At 53.5% G+C, this 24,017-nt stretch overlaps 1 protein-coding gene across 1 annotated transcript; it reads right to left on the reverse strand.

The window, feature by feature from the left end:
* Window positions 1–9,060: 9,060 nt before the first annotated feature.
* On the reverse strand, window positions 9,061–21,827 carry Slc4a3 (solute carrier family 4 member 3). The gene is made up of 23 exons (XM_052193404.1): window positions 21,684–21,827; window positions 21,386–21,528; window positions 20,911–21,076; window positions 20,062–20,342; window positions 19,834–19,949; window positions 19,267–19,463; window positions 17,638–17,786; window positions 17,352–17,532; window positions 16,946–17,081; window positions 16,524–16,707; window positions 16,084–16,183; window positions 15,527–15,711; window positions 14,897–15,122; window positions 14,544–14,762; window positions 14,063–14,211; window positions 13,675–13,869; window positions 13,155–13,373; window positions 12,785–12,874; window positions 12,150–12,316; window positions 11,284–11,537; window positions 10,829–10,998; window positions 10,467–10,640; window positions 9,061–9,332 (listed from the first exon to the last, which is right to left on the reverse strand). The coding sequence occupies exons 2-23, from the start codon at window positions 21,434–21,436 to the stop codon at window positions 9,255–9,257; spliced, it is 3,687 nt and encodes a 1,228-aa protein (XP_052049364.1). The 5' UTR covers window positions 21,437–21,528; window positions 21,684–21,827; the 3' UTR covers window positions 9,061–9,254.
* Between the last annotated feature and the right edge of the window lie 2,190 nt (window positions 21,828–24,017).

The raw sequence follows: 24,017 nt of genomic DNA on the forward strand, positions 1-24,017 counted from the left end.
GAACCCCTCCCTCTAAGTGCAGGAGTTCTGTGAATCCCTTTCCAAAGTTCTGCTTGTGATTAAGTCAGCTGGAGCCTGCTTCTATGGAGTGCAAAGTATTTGAACTGGCATACGTTTCCTCTGCCTGTTGGCCACAGAACCCCCTGAAGAGGGAAAAGCTCAGCATCTCCCACAGCATGGCCTTGCTTTCCCTTAGGGGAAATGTCTGGATGCATGGGCAGAGCAAAGAGCACAGCAGAAAGCAGCTTCTAAGGGCTTTGCCAAGAGGCACGCCCCAGAACCCGCAGAACATAGGTGCTTTTGCAAAATGATGTTGGAGAGAGGCCCCGTGTGTACTATTAAGAGATGAACTGGTCGGGTGAGTCATGAGGATAGTGCTGGCTTCATGGATGGAATTAGTGCCCTTGTACCAGAGAAAGCCTTCTAGCCTCTCCTCTCCCCTTCTAACCATGTGAAGAAGCAGCAACAGACGCCATCTTGGAAAGTGACACAACCCCAGCACCAGACACTGAATGTGCTGAATTAAACTTCCTTGCCTCCGGAACTGTAAGAAATAAATTCCTATACTATGAATTTCCCAGCCTACAATATTTTATTATAGCAGCAGAAAAAGATAAGACCCATCCCAAAACCTTAACCAGCTTTCTCGGTTGTCAAAACTTCTCCTCTGAGCCCCGCTCCACCACCAAATAAAGGAGCAAAGGAAATTGAAGTCTCTTCTAGTGAGGTGAGTCCCCTAAATAGATCGACCTTGGAAACATTTAACATTCTAAGAAGTGTTTAGAAAATTTGTATATTTGATACCACACTTGATCATAACTAAAAGGTCAAGAATCAGTGACATTTAATGTATTTGATTCCATTTTAGGTATTTCACCTGAATGACAAACTTCCCAAGGTACAAAAGTGATCTTTCAAATAGACTTAATAAATTGAGAATAAAAAAAAAAGTGAAACTTAAATTCTGTTAAGTGTTGCAAAGTTGATATAATCTTAGATTTCAATTTGAGAAGAATCACATGTAGACATGTAGCAAGGAGACTGCAAATGTTACAGTAGAATGCTAAGTATGATGTAGTATTGTAATAGGCCAAAGTCTTTTTCAAAGTTGTGAGGTGTACATCTGTAAGCTATTACATATGCACCAATTGTTTATTTTAAAGAGATTAAAATGATAGTTTTTATTCCCTTGAATATTAGCAGCCTTAACTGTAATTTCTCCCGGGGCTACTAAGATGTCTGCCATAGAGAAGATGGCGCCTTCCTCTCAGTTGACTGAGGATGGATGCTAACAAGCCAGTGTTCTAAGTGGAACACTGACCCATCATGTCCCAGTTTGGATCGATTTCTAATTTAAAGATGCAGGTTGCCAAGCAACTCATCTCCTTAGGTTACTGACTACGTCTCCAAGCCATTCCATAATAGCCACCTAGGTATTATGCCTGATTTGGTCTTTATTTAACCTTGAAAACTTAAAACTATGTATTTGTTTATTTATCTCTAAAGAATCTTTTGTCCTTGAGCTCAGAGATTGTTTAATTGACAGAATATTTGCCACATGTCTTAGAGTTTTACTGCTGTGAACAGACACTATGGCAAAGGTAAGCCTTATAAAGGACAGCATTTAATTGGTGCTGGCTTACAGGTTCAGAGGTTCAGTCCTTCATCATCAAGATGGGAGCAGGGCAGCATCTCGGCATGCATGGTGCAGGCAGATCTGAGAGTTCATCTTCATCTGAAGGCTGCCAGTAGAAGACTGACCCACGCAGCTAGAATGAGGGTCTTAAAGCCCACACCCACAGTGACACACCTACTCCAGCAGGGCCACACCTTCTAATAGTGCCACTCCCAGGGCCGAGCATACACTAACAGGAGTTCAGATGGGCAGTACCCTTATGAAAAAGCCAGCAGCACATGTCTAGGATCCCAGTGTCGGGAAGGCAGAGACAAGAGTAGGGTTTGCTGCCTGACTAATCCAGCCAAACCACTAAGCGCTATTCCAGATTCAGTCAGAGATCCATCTCCAACACTACAGCAGAGAGTAATTTTTAAAAGGCACTCAGGTTTGATATCTGGCTTCCACATGAACAAATATCCATACATACATGAACATGTACATAGGCATGCATACCATGTGCATATCGGCCCGGCGTGAGATTTACACCCACTCCCCTGGATTTTCAAGGGCCAGCGTCGAGGTTCCAGCGGCGTCCGGTGAACTCTCCGGACGGGGTCTTTTGTTTTGACGTTTTTGTCATTTCTATATGCTACCTATAAGATCATACATCTCTGGATGTTAAAACTACCCATTGATAGTTTTATATCAAAATATCTAGTTGAATTCTAATCATCACTTGAGGCCAAGTCTGTTCTCCAAGGTCATGGCTGGTCTCACATCCTTTTCCTATCTATGTTCTATGGCTCTAGAATTCTGATTTTCTTGGACCTGTCAAAGAAAGCTTCCCTAGAGTCTGCTCTATCTGAAGGGGTTTTGGGAAGACATTCTTAAAGCTATTAATTCCCTGGGACAGCCTCCTTCCTACCTCTCCCAAGCACTACAGTGGTCAAGGTCGTTTGGGAGAACAGAGTCCTTTCAAGAGACTCTGCTGCCAAATTCTATATCTCCCAGAAGGAATTGACAGCATAGCCCAAGTTGCCAACTGGATGCAGGACTTCTAGTCCTGATGCTCTGGCCACTCAGTCGCAATGCCCTCGGTGACAGCAAAACCAGCAAAGGATGCTCCCGGCTCACAACCCCAGCAATGCAAACTGTCACACGTGGCTCTCTGTCACCTGGTAAAGGGAAGAATAAAAATAGGCTTGGTTTCCTGCCCTGCAGCATTCTAAAATAAATATGCAAACTGTGCATTTGCATTTCTATGGCAAAGAGAAGCAGTCATAAGAGATTACTTTAAACTGTGATGGAAATGAGGTCCGAAATGATTCATAGGAAAAAATACAAGCTTAGGATGGAACTGTCAATTCTGACTCCATGTTAGACTCTCTGAGACTGAGGGAGGCATGGTTTTCAAAAGGCTAAATTGAGAGTTGAGATAAACAGTTCATCTAGCATACATGAGCCCTGAGCTCCATCACTGTGAGTGCGCGTGCACACACACACACAGAAATATACTCATACACACAATAGAATCTTTGATTTGAAAAACTTATGGCAGAGTGTGGTGGTGCATACCTTTAATCACAGAATTTGAGAAACAGACGTAGGCAGATGTCTGTAGGTTCTGATCTACAGAGTGAGTTAGTTCCCAGACAGCCATGGCTACATAGAGGGGCTATGTCTCAAAAGAACAACAAAATTTAATGTCTGCCCCGCTCATGCCTATAATCTTAGCACTCAGGAGCCTAGGGCAGGAGAAGAGTTGGAGCTTTTCTGAGGGTGCCAAGCCAGTCAGAGCTACATGTAAAGTCTCTCTTTCTTTCTCTCCTGCCACCACACACACACACACACACACACACACACGTACACACAGGTGAGCATGCACACACACACATTAGAATAAAATAAAATACACCACCGCTCTTAATTAGCCACTCTAGACTTTAGTCTAGGCTAGAGTTCCCTGGGAGACAATTTTCCCAGAAGTCTGTTCTTCCTAAACTCTCACCCACTTGCTTCCTCCTATCCAACACTTGGAAAACTGCACAATCTCCCTCAGCTACCTAGAATGTGAAGACACAGCAGAGTCCTTCACAGTGAACTGTCACAGCACACAAGGAAGGCAGCTCACCTTCCACATGTATCACTGCAGTCTACAGCATCTAGGTACACAAATGGAACCTGGAAGACTCAGGGAAGCAGGAATCTGCTACCTATTCACTAACAATTCCTGCCTGTGGAGGATCCCAAACAGAAAAACTCCACGGGCAGGCAAATACCCCAGGCACCACTGGACTTCCAATTCTTTTTATGTAATGAACCTAGAACGACTATGAGGGGAAGATGGAAGGCAGAAAGCCCCTGTCTGTCTCTTAAAATATACTCCAAAGATCCACAGGATGAGAGCACTTGGGTCTGTACTTCAAAGCTCATCAAGATAGATTCCTGGGCCTCACCATTTCCCTTACATGATTTTTGAGACAGGTTCTCACTGTATGACCTCAAACACTGCCACAGGCTTCCAAATACAGATGTGCACCACCACACCCAGCAAGAAAGAGTTAAACATTCCTTGGATGACTGAGATGCGGAGGGACCCTATGACACACTGAGAAACTACCTGAAAGGGCTGGAGGGGAGAAGAGAGAGCCAAACACCTCCAGTCATCCTGGCTTTGGAAAAAAAAAATACCTACTAATACCCTATCTGTGACTTGCCTGCCAAAGCTATAATGGAGAACATGATCAGAGTTCTGGTACTTTGAGGAGCTATTGGTAGAGTAGGAAGCACAGATGGACCCAGGACCCATGAAGAATAGGATGACTTTCTACTCTTCCCTTCTCATCTCCTGCAGCTCCTGGAAAACATGGTGGTACTTTCTCTTTAGCCCAGCCAAGGCCAGCCTGTCAGGCTGGTATGTGGGACAGCATCATCAACATCTCTTTCTCCAGATGTCACAACTTTTATTCTCTTGCTCTGTCATCTCAGAAGCTTACTGTGCTCATCATTTCTCAAACTCCTCTCCAAGCTGACTGATTCAACCTGGCTTCTCTCAGCTTCTGACTGAACTGCTCTGCTTGGCCTCAAACTAACTCTAGCAATCTGTTCTAATCTTCTGGCTCCTTCTGATAGTCTGGCTTCAGCTGCCTCTGCTGACCTGCACTGAACTGCATGAACTCAAGAATGAACTCAACTCCAATGCACTGCCCTCACTCCTAACTGAATGAGCTGACTTCCAACTCCTCTCTCTCCCTGTACTGCTCTTAAATAGCTCCTCTTTCCTGTGCTGTTCTCGCGAGAGTTGGGTGTATCCAATCTCTGACTCAATCCATCAAATCTTCCTCTGATTCGTCACTTGGCTGATTCCTTATAGAATCTAATCTCAGCTGCATTGTTTGGGATTAAAGGTGTGTACTAAGGGGATGTCTGTGTTCCAGCCAGAGCAGCCATCTTGCTAGATTAAAATTCTACAAACTGTCTCAGAAGAAAATCTGCACTGCCTCTTTGGGCTCCGGGGCATGATTGTTATCAGCCACAGTGAAATGGCAGCTTTCATAGAAACAAATATGAGAACCAAAAACCTTTCTTTGGAATTCTTTGAAAGGTCTATCAGTGTCACATGCGGCAATGCTGGACCCTAAAGGAGATAGAGTTTAGAACCATGTGGTCCTTCCTAATCTGACACTTGTCCATCCCTCCCTCCACGATTTAGGCTTAGTCTCTGCCTATCTCACAGATAGCACAGTCAATAGGTGTAGGGTGGGTCTGGTGGCATGCGAGGAGACACCAAAAGCAAGTCTGGTTCAGAGGCGAGCCTCCTCTGAGCCCCCTCCCTTCTCTCTGCACCAGCTCCACGCCCCTCTGTACCTTGCCACAAGATGTGCCCCGCCTCCACTTCTCTCCCGGGACACGGGATGTGGATGAGCTCTGGGCAATGCTTTCCCATCACCTACAAACATTGTGATTCATCTGCCACCCAGAGAGCATGCCAGTGACTGTCTGCTTAGTTAGCACATGATAAAGCATCGTTCGATATTAAGAAACAGTTCCTAGGAAATTGAAAATGATCCCAGCTGCCCGCTCGAATGGTAAATCTTCCTCCCAGAACATAAATCCTATGAATATTGGAGCCTGTGCTTTTTTTCCCCCACAATGGATGAGGCATGCAATGGATCAAATTCAAATGATTGAATAATTTATCTGGAAACCAAACTCCTCACTCTGCATTTCCTAATTTGCCACCTTGGATTCGGGCCATTGGTAGGCACTGCCAGAACCTGTTCTTGCTGGTTCACTTGCAGCAATGGCTTCATTGAGAGCCGAGCAGCAGGCTGTGTTTGGTACAGGTGCCCTTGAGTTTAGCTTCATCTCCTGCAGCTGCTCAGAACTCCCCTTGAGAGCACCCAGGGTCAGCAGCCATGGTGATTGTTGAGTCACCTGATATGATCCGAGAAGAGATGTCACCTGGCCTGCCAAGTGGTACACCTTATTGCCAGCCTCTGTGCCCTAAGGGATGGGTGTAGGGCACTATGAGCAGATGGTCCACAAGCTCCCACAGCCAGAAGCTGTCCCAGGGTCCTCAGCAGTCTTAAGTGAGCTGAATCCCCAGCTTGCAACAGAGCAGTGACAGCCACCTTTTTTTTTTTTTTTTTTTTTTTTTTTTTTTTGAGACAGGGTTTCTCTGTGTAGCCCTGGCTGTCACTCTGTAGACCAGGTTGGCCTCGAACTCAGAAATCCGCCTGCCTCTGCCTCCCAAGTGCTGGGACTAAAGGTGTGCACCACCACGCCTGGCTCTACAGCCACCTTCTTTGTACAAAGAAAAGGAGTCAGAGCTCTGGGCAGAAAATGGGCTCCAACTTGTCTAAGGAAGCCCCCACCCTGACCCCACCACTTCACACCTGCCTACTCCCTAAGCCTTCTCCAGAGAAGCTGGGCTGGTCATTTAATAGACCATGACCTTTACCTCCTTCTTCAACTCCTGTTAGAAGAATTCCTTCTTCAAAGTGGAATAAAAAAGCCTACCGCCATCTTACAAGGTCCCAATAACAAACTGAAGTAGGATCCCACAAAGTTCACTCTGGGGAACCGGAGTGAGTTTATTGGTCTTAGGGTTCATACTGGCAAGAAACCCAGTGTGGGTGATGGCTTCCCCATACACAGACAAATAAACAAAGCGCCCTTCTGATAGCCTTTCCCGGCCGACATACCCTAGCTGCTAAAGGCCTTGCACCTCCCAAGACCTTGAGGTTGGGTTGTGCTCCCTGAACAGACTCAGTGTAATCAAGGCAGAACTGTACACAGATAGCTTTGAGAATAGGTTAGTCTCTAGTGACCTTGCCCAAACCCTGTCTGTTCTGAGGAAATGACAACAGCCCACAGGCCTCTCCTGGTGGTCTCCTGCAAGCAGGCACCAACTCATCTGATCTCAGCAGCTGTTTTGTTTGGAGGGCCATACTCCACAATGCCTGTCTGGTAATGTCTACCCCTCCCCTCTCAAGCTGTGCCACAGGAACACAACACCGATGCCCCTCTATGCTTTAAAAAATGTCCTCAGAGGCCCCAGGCCCTTGAGAGGATATGGCCGAAGGCCCAGTCAAGGAATGGTCAGTGAAAACATGGGGACTACCAACTTTGGGATAAATTCCAAATGTCCTCAAATGGCATTCAGTCTAGTCACCCAGGGCCAAGCCTGGGTGTGTGTAACAGTCTCGTCACCCCATCTCTTACAGAATCAACAGAGTCTCCACTCCTCTCCTTCACAGCACCCTTCATGGTGACTTTTGGGGTTGTGGAGAAGGTCCTATCGATCTGTTCAAGCTCTGCCCAGGCACCCACCCTAGGATTTCATCTTCTGCGAGGTTCAGCTCAGCCCTTTCCCGGGAGCTTCCGTATCTTGTTATCCTTTTCATACCGGTTGTCATGGCTACCCGGCTCTAACGCCATACTGTTCTCACCTGTTGTTCTGAGGCCAGCGGCATCTCCTCACTTTACTGGACACCACCGGCACCTGCTGCTAACCCTGCCTAGGACTCATCTCAATGTGGATGTCCTTCTTCTCAGTTGCAGGGGAGAAGGGCTCCTGGGAAAAGCAGGCTCCTTCATGAGGCGTCAAGGAATCCCCACAACTGAAGAGCCAGCCAGCAGCTAACACTCAGAAAGGGCTCCAGGCTAGGAGAGGAAGTGGCCTTTCCCAGAAGCCAGTCAGCCAAGCCTGCCTGTGATAAGGTCGGGCCCACTGTGTGTGTGACATCTGCTCCACACCTGCCTGTGATCTAGGTTTTGCATCTGACCTTTGTTTTGGTCCTTGGCAGAGTATTTTGACATTCTACCTTGTCATGGTCCATCTAACCAAGATTTTTTTTTTTTTTTTTTTACTTCAAATAGGCTGGGGAAGCCAGTCAACGGCATGGCAGCATCAGAGAGCAAGGGAGGGTGGGCAGCTGGGACAAAACGCTTAAAACGTGATGCTAGCCCGGCACTGCTGTCTCTGTTCTGCTTTGGCTTAGGAAGACTGCAAACATCTCAAGTGCTCTGTGCTGCCTGCCTGCCCCAGGCACTAGCTATAGGCCTGAACTCATGGCAGAAAAGGAAAGGTCAAATCGCATAAAGATAGGAATGCAGAGCCAGCTCCAGAGGGAATGGACCATGCGAAGCCAAGGCGTCATTAACCCTGGATGCTTGGAGCGGCAGACCTCCATGAAACTCCCAGAATCCTCTGGAAACTGAACCTACTTAAATGTAACCTGGGATTAAATTGGATCCGCCAGGTGGCAGCCTTCCCCTGGCTCAGTCGACAGAGCATGCAATGCGCAAAAACCACCACCAGAGGGCTACACGAGGCCCGCAGGCTCCAGGCAGCCGGTTACCTAGCAACTGTGACGCAATGGGTCCTGTTTCCACCCTTCTCAAGGCCTCCCAGGTTATTTCTGGCAAAACAGACTGTTGCACAAGGAGTGGCTTCGGGAATCCTAGAACGGCTTCACTCTTAAGCCAGAAGAATCTAAAATGGTCCAGCGGGCCCCAAAGCCCGCGCCATCCTGGCGTCTAGGGGGCGGGGCTGCTACCCCTGCTTCCCAGATGCATTTTCCATTTAGCTTTGTAGCCTCACAGGACTAAAGTCACCCTGATTTCCCTAGTGGCTAAAGGGAAGCAGTGCCTCCCTGTCCCCTCCTTTCTAATTCAGGGCTAGATTAATGGGCATGTGACCCTCAGTGGACCTTGAATCTCCTGTTCTTCAGCTATACCCAAGGGAGCTCAAGAAGGGAACAGTGAGACCCAGCTTGGATTTTCTGTAGTCTTGAATCTACCCCTCCCCCTCAAGCCCTCTCTGTCCAAATCCCTTGCTTCAAATCTCCTCCAGTTTGGATGACCCTGGTAGCACTTCAGGTAGGTCAATGTGGTCTGGCAAGCCACAGGTGGCACCAAGAAAATGAGGCAGACACAAGACACGGAGTGTGTTATAATGACTTCAAAGCCGGTGCCGTCTGGGCTGTGAAAGTCAAGGGGCCACTGGCCTGGCACGGGCAGTGACTCCAGGCACATCCCTGGGTCCTGAGGAATGCCTGGCCCTGGGGCTTGGGTTCCTGGGGTCTGTGAGTCACCGAGGTGGGGTCTCGGAGGGGCACCGTCCTGAGGGTCACACAGGCATGTGTAGCTCGTTGTATTCGTCCTGACCGTCCTCGTCAAAGTTGGGCTCAGCATCTTCAGAGTCCAGCTGCGGAGGAGAGCACAGGGTCAGGGAACGCAGGCAGACCGACAAGCATGCCTCCTGTTCCCCGCAGCGGTGGAGGAGAGCACAGGATTAGGGAAGGCAGGCGGACGGACAAGCATGCCTCCTGTTCCCCGCATCCTCTGCTGAACACCTTTTCTCCCTCTCCGGGAACCCCAGCTTGGAAGTACTTCCCTGCCCAAAACCTTCATTTCCAGATCACCCGGAACACCCACATGGACCAGTACAATAGGAGCTACGACGCAGGCTGCACATGCCTAGGATGGTGGCGCCTCTGTGCCCCACATCTGAGCATGAACGAACTGCCAAAGTCGGACAGTGAGATGACTCGGCAGATAAAGGTGCTCGCTGCCAGGCCTGACGACCCAGCTTCAATCCCCAGGACCCACATGGTGGAGAGGAAACCAACTCCAGAAGGTTGACCTCTGACCTCAGCACACACACATAAAATACAGTTTAAAAAGCCGGGCGGTGGTGGCGCACACCTGTAATCCCAGCACTCTGGGAGGCAGAGGCAGGCAGATTTCTGAGTTCGAGGCCAGCCTGGTCTACAGAGTGAGGTCCAGGTCAGCTGGGGCTATACAGAAAAACCCTGTCTCAAAAAAAAAAAGAAAGAAAAGAAAAGAAAAGAAAAGCTGGGCGTGGTGGTGCACACCTTTGATCCCAGCACTTGGAAGGCAGAGGCAGGTGAGCCTGAGGCCAGCCTGGTCTACAAAGTAAGTTCCAAAGTCAGCCAGGGCTACACAGAGAAACCCTGACTCGAAAAACAAAAGCAAACAAGCAAAATTATTGAAGGAGGAGGAAGAAGAGAAGGAGGAGGAAGAGGAGGAAGAAGAGAAGGAGGAAAAAGAGGAACAGGAAAAAAATCAAAGAGCAAAATGATGTCCTTTGCTGACAGAACAGTGCCCAGGACTGATGTCTATGCTACCCCATCCATACAGAGCCCACACCCGTGTGCTGTGTTTAGGCACCACCAGCACAAATGTCCACAGCAGCCCTGTCTTGTTCTTCTTGAAGCCCCGTAGCAGCAGCTTTAACCTGGGTTCTTAGTTAAACCTCCCACCAGTTCTTCCTTACAAGCCACCGTCCCTTACCGCCTTACAAGCCACCATCTCTTACCGCCTGCAGTTCCCTGTCCTGGAAGAGCCGGGGCAAAAGGCATCGCCTCAGAGGCACCGTGAGCAAGAGCAGGAAAGGGAAAGCCAGCGAGGCCGCGGTCGACTTGACGACCCAGAGGAGTGCAATGCAGCCCAGCTGAATGCAGGTGAACAGGTGCATCCGCCATGTCTTCACCTGGGGCACAGGCTCGGGCTCATTACCCGGTGGCCATTCAGACCCCACCCATACCTTTTGGGAACGCGGCTCCCAGGGTCCCAGTTATCCTTATCTTATTCCTTCTGCTCATCCCAGGCTGAGGAGTCCCTCCAGATGCCCTCCCTTCAACTCAACCGTGTCCCCGACTCCACGCTTCTGGGCCTGACCTTGGTCACGTAGGGCTGCTCGGGATGGTGTTTCGCTGGCATGAAAATGAGCAGCAGACGTTGGGACAATTGGATACCAGACAGTGAAGTGACTCCCATGTACAGGAAAATCCCGAAGAGCACAGCCAATGGGATCCGACGCAACACAGCTCCCATGACGATAGACAGGCCTGGAGGAAGAGGCAACACAGAGCTGCCTATCCCTATGCCCTGCCCAGACAAACGGCCTGTTAAGGGCCTGTTTATCTGACGAATCTGGGCCTCCCAAATAGAGACATGTCTTTGGGATAAAGGGGAAGCGGGTAAGAGTTCTCAACGTGAGGTGACTGGTTGGAGGCCTAGGGGAGGGGCAAGCATAGTGCTCCTGTAGATTCAGGAGGGTCAAGCCCAGCATGAGGAGGATTTCAAGCCACTGGGCCCAGGGAAGCAAGGCTGTGGGGAGACGCGGTGCTCACCCACGAGGCTGGCAATGAGCACCCCGGTGACCCGCTGCTCCCGCACCTCCTGGATCTGGGGCTTGTCACCAGGCGCAATGGCAGTACGCATTACTGTCAGCGCATTGACATGAGTGACAGAGCGGACGGTGGCAGCTGTGAGCCAGGGCAGGCCGAACAAGCCACAGAGGCCACCCAAAGAGCCAATCAGAAGCAGGTCAAGATGGAAGCCGGAACCCTTGAGGAGCCTCCGCGCCTTCTGGCTGACGATGAGCCTGTGGGGGGTTGAAGGAGAAGGAGCTCTCTCGCTGGCAGGCACACCTGCAGCGCACACAGCGTTTGCCTGGGGCTTGAGGGGAGGGGAGGACTGAAGACGACAGCTCTCCCTGGACCTGTCGGCTTCCTCTTCACATTCCCAAATTAAAGTTCTCACACTCCTGTAAATCCGAGCCAAGTTCTCCTGCTGCAAACATTTAGAGCACCACAAAAGCCAGATGCCAGATCAGACCGTGTTATTTTGGTTTAACCAAAATGAGAAATGTGTGAGCATCGCTGGGTGAGAGAACACCCTGACAGAATTCTGAGAACTTCCAAGTGCCACCTTGCCAAGGGTGACAGCGAAAGGCACCAGGTCAAACCCTCACAGGAGAACCATGCCTGGGCCCACATACCACGCCTGTTCCAGCCTGTGGCCCTATCTCCTCCTCCTCCTCCTCCTCCTCCTCCTCCTCCTCCTCCTCTTTCCTCCCTCCCTCCCGCCAGATCCCAACAAACTCCTCACAGCCTACCACAGGGCATCACTAGACAGATAAGGTACCTGCTCCTTAACCCTGAAAACCCTGAAGCCGCGCCGCCCGTCCACCTCCCCGCCCTCCCAGCTCTCTCACGCAGTGATCTGAGTCTCCATGAATATCAGAATGAGGACCAAGAGCGCAGGGACGGCAGCAGCCACCATCATCCATGGCGGGAAGGGGCGGGCGCTGCCCAAGGGTGGGATGAACCAGGAGCGCTTATGCGGGGATGTCACTGAGAGCCCAGTAGGCACTGTCAGCTTCTGCAGGGCAGGAAGGAAGAAGATATGGGTCAGAGGCAGAGGCTGCCCATAGAAGAGCTCTACCTTGCAGCTGTTCCTACTACAGAGTGCCCGGAACTCTAAAGACCCGCTGAAACTCACTTTCATTCTCCAAAGTCGCCATTCCAGGGGCCGGCAGAGGGCATAGCAATGGGATACCTCCCCACCCACCCACCCACCCCCACCCCCAGCCCCAGCTCCAAGGCTGTCAGGAGTCCTGCCGTTGCAGAGACCTGGCACTCTGCACCAGCTCACATTTATTCTTCCAAATTCCTTCCAGTTGGGGTCATGCACAGTTAGATGCCCTGGGTAGCCCCTGGGCCAGACAGCACAGCAGCCTCCGATGTGGCCCAATGTCTTGCCACTCGACCAGGAGTGCAGGGCTGCAACCGTGCTCCAGGTCCCGGGGCTTGTGGAAATGTGCAGTGGCCGCAGGGGAGGCAAACTCACCTGTGTGTAGGTGTCTGTGATAGAATAGTCCACGAGGACCATCACCAGGATGGAGATGGGAATGCCAAAATCCCCGATGATGCGTCGAGCCTGCCAAGGGCAGCCAGGTTGGAAGCAAGAGGCTAGGGGACAGGAGACACCCTCACCCCACCCCACCCCTGCAACCCTTTCTGGGACCAAGCTGAGGCCAGAAATACCCTAAGGTGTCACACCCACAGATGGTCCCTGAGTGCCAGCTGTGGGTGGGAGGCACCCTTGTCTTGTCGGGGGACAGGGGGCTGTTGGGCCAATGGATTGGCCGGGAAGAGAGGAAGCCTCTCTCAGGAGCTGAGTCTAGCAGAGACAACAGGAATCAAGGGGGACAGAGTACCTTGCCCCCCAGAAAGCGGCTGTTCCTGAACTTGCGCAGGAAGAAGGCGATGAGGAACGTCCCCAGCATGAGGATGAGGGACAGCAGAGCTGTATTGGGCTGGTTCCTTGGGCCTGGTGGTCCCTCTGTGGGGGGCAGGGCACTACTATTTAGTTCCAAGCCAGTCTCCAGGGCCCCCTCCGGTGGGTAGAACGGCAGCAAAGGATGTTCTGTGAACACCTACGTGCAGGGAAGAGGATGCCTCACTCTCCACAGGCAGAGGACAAACCCGGCCCTGATGTCCCTTAACCTCCACCTCTCAACGCACACACACTCACACTCACATGCACACGTGCACATAAACACATACATACATGCATACATGCACACGCACACACACACTCACACACACACACACACACACACACACACACACACGAAGCCCCTCTCCCCATGTCTTGCTCTCAGAAAGCTCCAGGCGTCCTTAGGGCAGGCACCACCTCCACCCTATCCCTAACCGCCATCTTGGACACTGCCATACCTTATAGAGCTTGTGAAAAGTCTCATAAATGAAAATCATCGAGATGAGGAAAGCAAAGATCTCCTGGGTAAATGGCGAGATGTAGCGGACAAGGAAGCTGCCCTCCGCCGCGACCAGGGCCAGGACGAAGACCACCAGCCAGAGGCCCACCCACACTCGACCGGTGAGGTACTCCAGGTCCTGAGCTCGGCAGAACTAAAGACAGTAAGGAGGTTGGTTACCTACAGGCAGGCCATGTAGCCCGGAGGTTGGCACCTGTGGGGTGAACAGGAGTGGACTCCAAGGGTAAGAAGGGAGGCTCCAGAGACCCAGCTCCTGGACCCTCGGATAAGGGGCTGACAAAGCGCAGGAAGGAGGGGCAGCGCCTGGAGCAGGGAGCCGGCTTTACCTTGAAGAAAGCTTCTTCAAAGACCAGCAGAGGCCCAGAGAAGCCCACCACAAGCAGCGGCTGGGCCCCCAGCAGAGAGAAGAGGACCCCAAGCACAGCCGTGGACACGATCAGCTCTGACACGCCCATCAGCCCCTCTGTCTTCTCTCCTGGAGTGGAAAGGGGTCAGGTCAGCAAGACAGCCATAGCCTGGCTCTTCCTGTTCTGCCCGCCCCTTCCTCATCTGGTTCTCCAACAAGAACAGAGCAGCTCCAGCATAACAGACAAGACCCCACTCGCATCCCTACAGGGATCCTGCCTTTACACCCTCATTTTATAGCCCCCCCAAAACCGATCACTGGAGTCCTCTGACCCAGTAGCTCCCTAAGGGGGTTGCAGCTTTCCCGCCCCCACCCCACCCCACCCCTGCTGTCCTAAGTGATGTGAACCATAGAACCTTACAGGTGACATCCAACCCCCACAGTGACCCCAAGAGCCTCACCTAGCAGCCCCCCAAAGGTGATAGCAGGGCTGAGGGCCGCAAAATAGATAAAGAGCACAGCAGCCACGCACTGGGAGTGCAGTGCATCCCGCAGGTCACTGGGGTAGTGCGGGTACCGGCGCTTCACATCCCGCACCAGCCCCCCAAACACTGAGCCTGTCCGCTGCAGGGGATCATCCTCAGAGGTTGCCTCAGAGCCTCCCATCTCCAAAGACAGTTCTGGGGAAACAGGAAAGATTCTGATGAAACTCCGCCCGGTGCCATCCCGGAGGCCCTGGCTGCATCCCCGCCCCTCCCCAGCCCCAGCACTGGGGCACAGGACTCAGAGAGTCAGGGGTGGCCTGGACTCTGACCTTTGCCAGGGGCCACATAGCCTCCCCGGGTGGTCATCTCCACCTTGGTCTGTTCCCGCTCCCGCCGCTTCCTCAGCAGCTCTCGCTGGAAGGCGGCCACTGAACGCAGTAGGTCTCGGCCCTCCACCTCCGATGGGGGGATCACAATGCTGCCGTCCAAAAATTCGCTGATGGCACCCAAAAGGTCTTGCCGGTCATCCGCCTGGTAGGCAGCCTCGTGAAACAGCTGGGGAAAAGGGGAGATGGCTCTCAAGGATGGGCCAAGAGAGCCCAAGAAGAGAGACTTCAGAGAGGTCGTATTGGGTCACAGAGTCATAGCACCAGGCCAGTCTAGGAGAGGATTCCAGAACATCTCTAAGGAGGTAGTGCCCATATCCTACAGATGAATGAGCATCCAAAACACCCAGCTAGGAGAACTTTCTGTCTAAGGCCAGCCATTGTCAGTACCACCAACACCAACAAGGGGACAGTCCACATTTCCTATTACATCCAAGACACTGAGTCTGGGACTCTACTACTTTGTTACCACCTTTTCCACGCACAGCCTAGGTTTCTGTTTTGTACCCAGAGACAGACAGCTAGGGAACAAGCAGGACCCATGCAGAACCCATCCCAGGTTACAGGACCAACCTTGTCAGACATGAGCGTGGCAATGGAGCGCCCCAGCTCATGATAGTCAGTGCTGGTCTGGTTGGGCCCCAGCATCACGAAGAGGAAACGGACGGGCACGGGGACCTCCAGCACAGACTCCAAGAGAACAGCCTCGCTGAGTCGCACGAACGCTGCTGCCGGCTGCTCAAGGAAAGGCACGCAGCCTGGAGGAAGAAGCAGCGATGGGCCAGGGGGACAGTGGAGGTAGATTCTGCAAGGGAGAGCTGGGCTCTTCTGTATGGCAGAGCAGCTAGATGCTGCGAAAGGAATCTCAGATCTAAAGCACCCTGTTCGCGAACGCGTTTATATTTGCATAGCGGTTACCAGGAGGCTTTGGAAAGTAAGGGTGTCTCATAAGGATTGCTTTCTCCCCTAATTCTTATAAGGGTGTTGTATATGAAACTAGCCGAGATGGCAGGAAACTGGGAATGGAGAGGAAAGGACTCAGAGTAGCCTCCTCCAGAAGTCCAGGGGCACAGACTACAATAACAGAGGACCTTTACCACGCCCTGCCTCCAGCACCCGGCCCTCCTCACCCACAAGCACGACAGTGGCCTCGGCGTCCTCAGGGATCTTCTCCAGCAGTTTCAGGCTTTTTCCTCGATGACCGTCTCCCCCAGGCATGTGGAGGGGTTTCTGAGGACGCAGGACTGGAATAGGGCTGGGACCCAGCCTGGAGGCCACGGCAGGCCCTGCCATCTCTCGTCCCAGCCCTGCTTCCTATTTCTCCAGTCTCTTAGGAGGCCCCTGCACCTTCCATGCCCTACCCCACCTCAGCCTCATCAGCTGAACGGCTCCCGTGGGTCAGGCACATCATCTCACCACAGCCCTGTACGGTCAGCACAGGGAGCCCACGTGTGCATCACTCACAGACCCACAGCATGATCGGCACGGTGCCAGGCATCCAACCTTCCCCACCTCAACTAAACCGGGCATCTTCTAAGTTCCCAGTCCCAGTCCGGCAGGGTACACTAACCTCCTTAGCATCAGGGTCATGTGGCCACAACGGGGCTGGCTCCCCTAGGTCATCAGCCATGGTGGGGACCGCACCATCAGGGCCATGACTAGGAGTTGGGTGGTGATTCCCCAAGACTGAGTTCACGCTGGAGCTTGATGGATTTCGAGGGAAAAAGCCACTGTCCTTGTCATCGTTGGGATGGCTAAAGAAGGGGGCAAGGTAAATTGAAGAGGATTTTGTTAGACTGAGGTGAGACGTGAGGGACCACGGCCTGCAGCCCTCTTAATGCGACAGCTTTCTATTGGTTAAGGCTGTAAGAGGACGGGAGGGGGATGAGCTCCCATCTTATTGAGTAATGCAAGCTCAGGCTGACATCTCTCAGAAGAGACAGTAGTCCTAAGACTGAAGCAGACAGAGGCCCCTTCCCCAGCCTCCCACACCTGTGTTTCAGGAGCAGAGTCCTCAGAACGCTAGCCCGGTCCTCAGGCCGGATCTGGTCAGATACAATCATGGTCTCCACCACAAGGTGAGCGATGCCCGGCAGGGTGGTCTGCTCCAAGTCCAGGAGAGCCGCTCCTAGGACACAGTGAGGGAAGGAGCCATCCGGCCAGAGGGGAGACCCGCCCCCCACTGCTGTGCTCCCCAGGGGCAGGCGAGTGTGCAAAGCAAGCTGAGGGCCAATGTGCTAACAGCAGGATACACAACTCACAGGCATCTGTGGGGGGAGGGGAGCATATGAAAATGGAGGGGCCGGGCAATGGGAGTCCTGGCTTAAGAGTGCAGACAGCTGGAAGGGCCATTGGATGGAGCCATGCAGGGAGAAGGGCCAAGCCCAAGGAGCCCTACCCTGGGCGATGGTCCTCCTAAGCTCCAGCAGGCTACGGAAGGAGAGCGAGGCGACGTGAGGCTTCCCCCAGCGCTCCGTCTCCTCCTCCACATCCTCCTCAAACTTGATCCAGCGTGCTGTCTCCCGCCAGTGTGGCTCCTGGCTACGGTCCAACATCAGCTCATTCAGCTCCACGAACACCTGGCAAAAGGTATCAAGGCGAGGGATCGGAGGCCAGTCAGAGTTGGGACTGTCACCGAGGGGAAAAACTGGATCCCAAAAGCCAACACCGTCAGGCCACCACACCTCATGAGGCCTCCGGTCCAGCTTCTTTTTCTTCTTTTTCCTGCGCAAGATGGGCGCCAGGCCACTGGGGCTGCCTCTCCCACCCTGTATCCGCGATGGTTTCTTCACCAAGTGCCTCCGCACCCCAGGATTGTCCTCCAGCCGATGACCTGTGGACAAGGTAGACTTGGGCCCCAAGGATCCATCTCTACGTCTAAGATCATGGTCCACATGGTTTTGTTCCCCACCTGGTTTTAATCCCACACACATCATCCAAGTGGCCATTTCAAAGATGTAGAAACAGAGTCTCAGAAGAGGAAAGGCACAGTACAGCGCAACAGAGCAACTTGGCACTAGCCAAGTCACAACGAAAGGCAGATCCCTCTTAAGCCTTCAGCCCCATCTATACCCTGAAGCCCTTGCCATAACTTGTGGGACCACGGGTCCAATGCTTGCCCCAAGGCACCTAACTCCCGACACTTTCATATCTACAGCTACCGGAATCCCAGCCCCACTAGTGACCATCAAGCAAGCTTATAAAGGACTGCTCGGTCATCTTCCCACCTGCCCTGCCCAGACAAACAGCTGGGAGAGAGGCTAGCTGCCCAGTTACTCACAAGCAGCTACCCCTGCCAGGGGGCTCGGGTGGCCCCTCATGGGCTCCCACAGGCCATAGTCTTCAAAGTCCAGTACAAACATTTCCAAATCCTCTGAGGCAACCAAGTCACCAGTGCTGGAGGCTGGATTCCTCCCAGGGCCTTGGTCTTCAGTGTCCCCAGGCTTAGGATTCAGAGCCCCATTGGGCTCCATGACCTTGTCCAGCGGGCTTGTCATTCCCCTGGTGGCCAAGGCCTCAGAGTCCTGGTTGTCCCAAGAAACGGGAGCCCCTGCCGGAGCTGCCTGTGCCCACACAGAGCTGGACGTGGTTTAAGGTTTCCTGCTCCCAATTCTCTTTGTCCCCCAAGTCTGCTCCTGCTGTTATCGGCCCCCACCCTAGATCTGTAAATACACCCTCCCTATGACACCCCCCCCCCAATCCCACTGCTGCTGCCATCGGATTGTTCCTGTCCCTGTCCTCAGGCCCTGGCAACTTTCCATGACGTATTGAGCTCAAAGCCCTAACTCCCCCCACCTCTGCCCCCGCCCACACCCTGTGAATCTTAGGAGGAGGAGGAGGAGGAGGAGGGCAGGAGACCGGCGATGCCCCTCGCCTGGGCACAGAGCCCCATGGGTGATGACAGGTGGCACCAAAGCCAGGCACTGATAAGATGGAAGGAATGTGCCGAGATCACAGCCAGGCCAGGGCAAGGGTGGTAGGAAGGACTGAGGGCAGCTGCGGGCCTGGCCTGGGGAGAAGTGGGGCCTGGCAGGGCACCTCAGCCCTGCCCTCAGCCTCCAGGCAGGTGGGTTAGGGTAGAGTTTACAAAAGAAGGCGGTCTTGGGGGACCCTCCTCCAATAGGTGCATGCGGGAAGGGTCGATTTATGCAGTAGGTGACTCAGAGAGCACTCCCAGTGACACTCAGCAAACAGCTCTAGCAGAGAGGTGGTTCAGTCAGATTAAGCTCTCTCTGCCACTGCAGAAAGGACCAGGTAGGGAGACCCTCTTCAAAGGGCCCCAGCAAGGTCCCTGCCACCGGGGCCTCACTCACTCTTCATGTCGTCCAGATCGGCAGAGCCCAGCATCTGAGCCTCCGCCTCATCAGTGGGCACCCGCTGCTCTGGCCCAGGGTTGCCCAAGGCACTGCCTGGGCACAATCGCTCCCGCAGGTCATAACTGGCTGACGGACTCCAGGGCCGGCTCTTCTCTGTGGAGATTCGGGAGGCCCGGGCCCGGGGACTCGGGGAGCTGAGGAAGTAACATGAGCCTTTAGGTTTGATGGAGAGAGGCAAGGGGTAGGTATGCTCATGGGCTAGCCTCAAGAAGAAGAGCGAATACGGAGGCCTTCCCAGCATGTTCATTCCTTCCCACAGGGCGGCTCATCCCCTCTCCTCACGAACACTTCAGGCTACAGGGCTCTACTCTCTCTTCTCCCCTCTTCCTCCCTCCTCCCACTTGTAAACCATGGAGACAGATGAGACTTGGGCTTTCCGGGTCACACCTACGAACACTATTCAGGGTTAGGAATCAGGTAAGTGTCAGGGACTCGGGCCAACTGTTCTGGGCTGCAGTGGATTCTGCTCAGTGAGGACTGGATCGAGGGAGCTGGGACGAGTACCTTCCGGCGCGCTGGGGGCTCTGGTCAGACTGCAGGCCCACCGAGGGCAGGGCCTTGGCACAGGGGGCCTTGGTAGAAAGGCCTGGGCTGTCCTCCTCATCACTGCCGATGGAGAACTGTGGACACACGCGGACAAAGTTACCACTCAGCAGCCACCGTCAACACCTCCTGCATCGTCTCTGTACCACCTCCTGACCAGTCAGCCCTCCTTCCACGAGGAGGCCCTACCTTTGCTTTCTGTGGGGGTCCTGGGGGTGCAGGCTCGACAGGCTCTGCCTCAGACTCTCCCTCTTCTTCCTCCTCTTCTTCCTCCTCCTCCTCTTCTGCTCCAGCTCCCCCCTCCTCCTGGATAGGGGGTGTCCCTTCCGAGGGGGGAGCAGAGGTTTTCTCTTTCTTCCTCTTCCTCCTGGTGTGCCGAGCAGAGGTGGGGGGCAGTCGCCGCAGCTTGTGGGGCGGAGGCAGGCGGGCTGAGAGCGGGTGGTGGGTGTGGTGGGAGGTGTGCCGGTGAACTGGGGGGTGCAGGAGAGTGGGTTGAGACCCCCGAAGCAGAGTGGGGCTTCCCCCACAAGGAGTACACACCTTATTCTAGCTCATCTAAAACAAAGGCACCCTGGTCCTATCCTCTAGAGACAGGACACCCCCTCCCAATACTGTGCCCCTGCTCCTGTCATTGGTGAGGCCAGGTGGAGAGGGGACAAGAGTGACACAGAGGGAAAGTCGCAAAGGGGGAAGGGGGGTCGGGAGATGTGGTACCAAAGAGAGAGAAGCTGAAGGAAGACACATCAGGAAACACAGTGGAGCAGAGGGTGAGTGGGACAAGAGTGGACAATGAAGGTCACCAAGGGAGGCCTCAGGCCCATCGCCCCTCCGTCTCCCCTGGTCTGGAGCCCAGCTCCCCTGACAGGTGAACGAGGTGATGGTATGGGAGGCAGGGTGACTTCACATGGCATGGTGGCCCAGCATAGCGTCCAGCACAGGATGACACTGAGTGATCAAGCCGGAGGTGAGCACAGTGATGGTGGCGATGAAGGTGATGGTGGTGAAGGCGGTCGCACGAGGGGTCCCCAGGCTACCCACACTCAAAGTCCCGCTCGCTGTAGCTGCGACTAGGTTTCTCGGGGTCCCAGGCCGGGGTCTTGCTGATGAGATCCCCAAACCTGCTCACAGCCAAGGTCTTTCCCAAGTCATCATCATCCTCCTCTACATCTGGACCCAGGGGGGGCTCCTCCAAGGGCACCCGGACCTGCAGGCCAGAGAGCCTCTCCTAAGGACCCCTAGTTCATGAACACTCCCCACCCACCCCCAACTCCATACTTCAAGGGCCTTCCCAACACCCTCACCCCTGCCTGCATCAACATCCCCAAAACACCTTCTAAGGGCTTCCCCAGACCTTTGGAGCACCAGCCACTAATGCACGAAATACCAAAGACCCCCTATTCCTCTACACCACCAATACAGCTCCATGTCTGGATCTGGTGGTCCCAGGGTCAACCAGAGGACACCCCACCCATCCTGCCCCTCCTCCCCCACCCCACCCCCACGCATCAGTCACCTGGGGTAGGGGGGAGGCGCCCCCGGGCGGCGGGATCACCCCATTAGCCATGGTCGGGCTGAAGACTTAGGAGTCTCTCAATCACTATGGGACCCAAACCCTGGGTGAGAAGAAGGGGGCGCTGCGGAGACCTCTTGGGGAGCCTTGGGGGAGGAGGGCGGGGTCAGGAAAGCTGGTGGGCCCCCTCCAGGGTGCTCCATCCCCGTGCCCAGCCAGCTCTCCCTTCCAAGGCCCAACCCGGTCCAGGTTAGTCCGATGTCCCCACCCGGCCCAGGGCCCACGCCTTGCCCTTAAGTACCTCCGGGCTCCGGAACCTGCGAGGCTTGGGAGAGCCGCCGCGCCCCATGTCCCTCCCCGCAAGCTCCGGGGCGCGGCTGCCGGGTTCCCGTCCGGCCTCTCGCCGCCAGAGCCCGGCCGGGCGGACGCAGGCGCCGGAGCCCGCAGTCCACGGCTCCACCTCCTAGCTCTCGGCTCTGCCAGCCCGCTGCCGCCCGGCCGCACAATGGGAGTGGACGATCCCTGACTTACCCCGACTGGGCCAGCGTGGGCCCCGCGCTCGGGTCCCCGCAGGATCCCACCTGCCCGCAAGACCCCTTTCCAGGCGCCCCACGCATTGCGGGGGGGCGGGGGAGGAGGGGCGGGTGCACGGCCCTAAATTCCCACAATCCCTCAAACACACTCCTCCACCTTGCTTTTAGTCACCCCTCCCTTCCCTCAGGAGCCCTGGAGGAGACCCTCGTCGCACATACAAGTCTCTCCAGCTTGGAGGGGAGATCACAGACCCCTGAAAGCCACTACCATCAACACCTCCAGTCTCAGTTCAGCTGATGCCCTTCAAAGGCTGGCTTCTGGAGCTGGGCGACACCCAACATTTGACCTTGGCACATTATCTACCCATCTGTAGCCAGAGGCAGCTGAAACAGGGGCATTCCAATTGGGCCAACCACTCTAAAATCCTGTGGCTAAGCTTGCACTTTTCCTCTGCCCGAACCCCGCCCCCACCTTCTCCAACCGTGGAGGACCCATCTCTCGCTTTCCAAGGTCAGAGAGATCTTCAGAAAGGGCATCTGGACCCCAGTGTGTTCTCTGAGTCTCTGAAACTGGTTACCGAGAATGACCCAGGCCCGTAAAACCCTGAGTGACAGTCAGTTTAAGCCATGCCCTTAGAACCTTAAAACAAACAAAAGAGAAGAACTGGGGGTCAGCAGAAGGTGGGATGGGCAGACTCCACAAGAGCAACAAATGTTTCCTGGCTCAACAGGGGAAGTGGAAAGGGGCGGGAGGGACTAAAGAACCAGTACTAAAGAACCAGTCCCTCTGACCCCTGCCCTGCTCGAACTCAGCCCCACCCAAGGAAAGAGTTTACACACACAGAGCCTTGGGGATTGCTTGAAGCAATAGTTCCCCTTTTCCAGTTTACACAGTTCAGAATCCCCTGGCCAGAGAAATGGTCCTGCCACAATTAGGATGATGGAACTCCCGAGAGCCGGGCATGGTGGTACCCGGCTCTAATCCCATCACTTAAAAGGCTGAGTGGAATCTCTATGGGTTCAAGGCAAAACCTGGTCTACACACTGAGTTCCAGCCAGTCAGCGCTAAGTATTAAAACCCTGTCTCAAAAAACAACAACAAAACCCAACCAACTGAATGAACAAAAAAGCCAGTTTATCTATATCAATTACATTAATCAAGGGAATCTCCCACTGGCACAGCCTGCCAGGGAGGTGCTTCTAGATGCTCTCACGTTGACAATTCACACTAACCATCATAGGAAGTATCATTCCTTCAGCTGAGAACACAGCTGTTTACTCCAGACTCCTCACTTTCATCCAGGTTTACAAAGATGTCAGAACTGCGTGTCAGCTGTGCGGAAACAGAACATGTGACTTGCCTTTCAAAAGGCAAGGCAAGCATAGGCCAGCGGCCCACAGGCTGGCGTTGAATTGTGTCCCCTAAAAACTCATATGCGAAATCTCAACTTCCACGACCTCAGAATGAGCCCTTATTTGGAAATAAAGCCATTGAGGTGGTTAAGGCCACCCTGGAGTGGTGCGTCCTCCTTTCTTATCCGATATGGTGTGTCTATAAAAAGGGGAGATTTGGACACAGACACACATGGAAAGAACACTGTGTGAAGATTGGCAATATGCCATCACAAGCCAAGGAAATTCCAGAAAACTGAGAGGCCTGGAACAGGTTCGTCTTCAGAGAGAACGTGGGTCTGTGGATACTTGATTTCCAACACTGTGAAGCAGTTAGTTCCCTCTGTCATCCTTCACTGCAGTAGCCCCAGTGAAGTAACCCGTTGTCCCCAAACCTCATCACCCTGAGCCATCTGATTTGGCCTTAAGTCTTAATGGAGCCATTCCTTGTTGGGAACACTCTAGGAGGATCTCTTTCACCTCTGTCCTCTACATCTTAGTGCTGGACCCTCCCGCAAAGCCTGGAAAACACGTCAGCGAGTTTTATGTCAAAACAGCCTGAGACAGTTTTTGTCAACCTGCAAGCCCTAGGATGCTGGGCTACGTAACACACAACTTGTCCCTCAGAGATCCCACTCCAGAGTAGATGCTGCACGTAGAGTCTCCTCTCGCTAGGAGGGAACACCCAACTGGTCCCTTGGAGACCTTCA

The sequence above is a fragment of the Apodemus sylvaticus genome, chromosome 9 (assembly GCF_947179515.1).
Source record: "Apodemus sylvaticus chromosome 9, mApoSyl1.1, whole genome shotgun sequence".
Lineage (NCBI taxonomy): Eukaryota > Metazoa > Chordata > Mammalia > Rodentia > Muridae > Apodemus > Apodemus sylvaticus.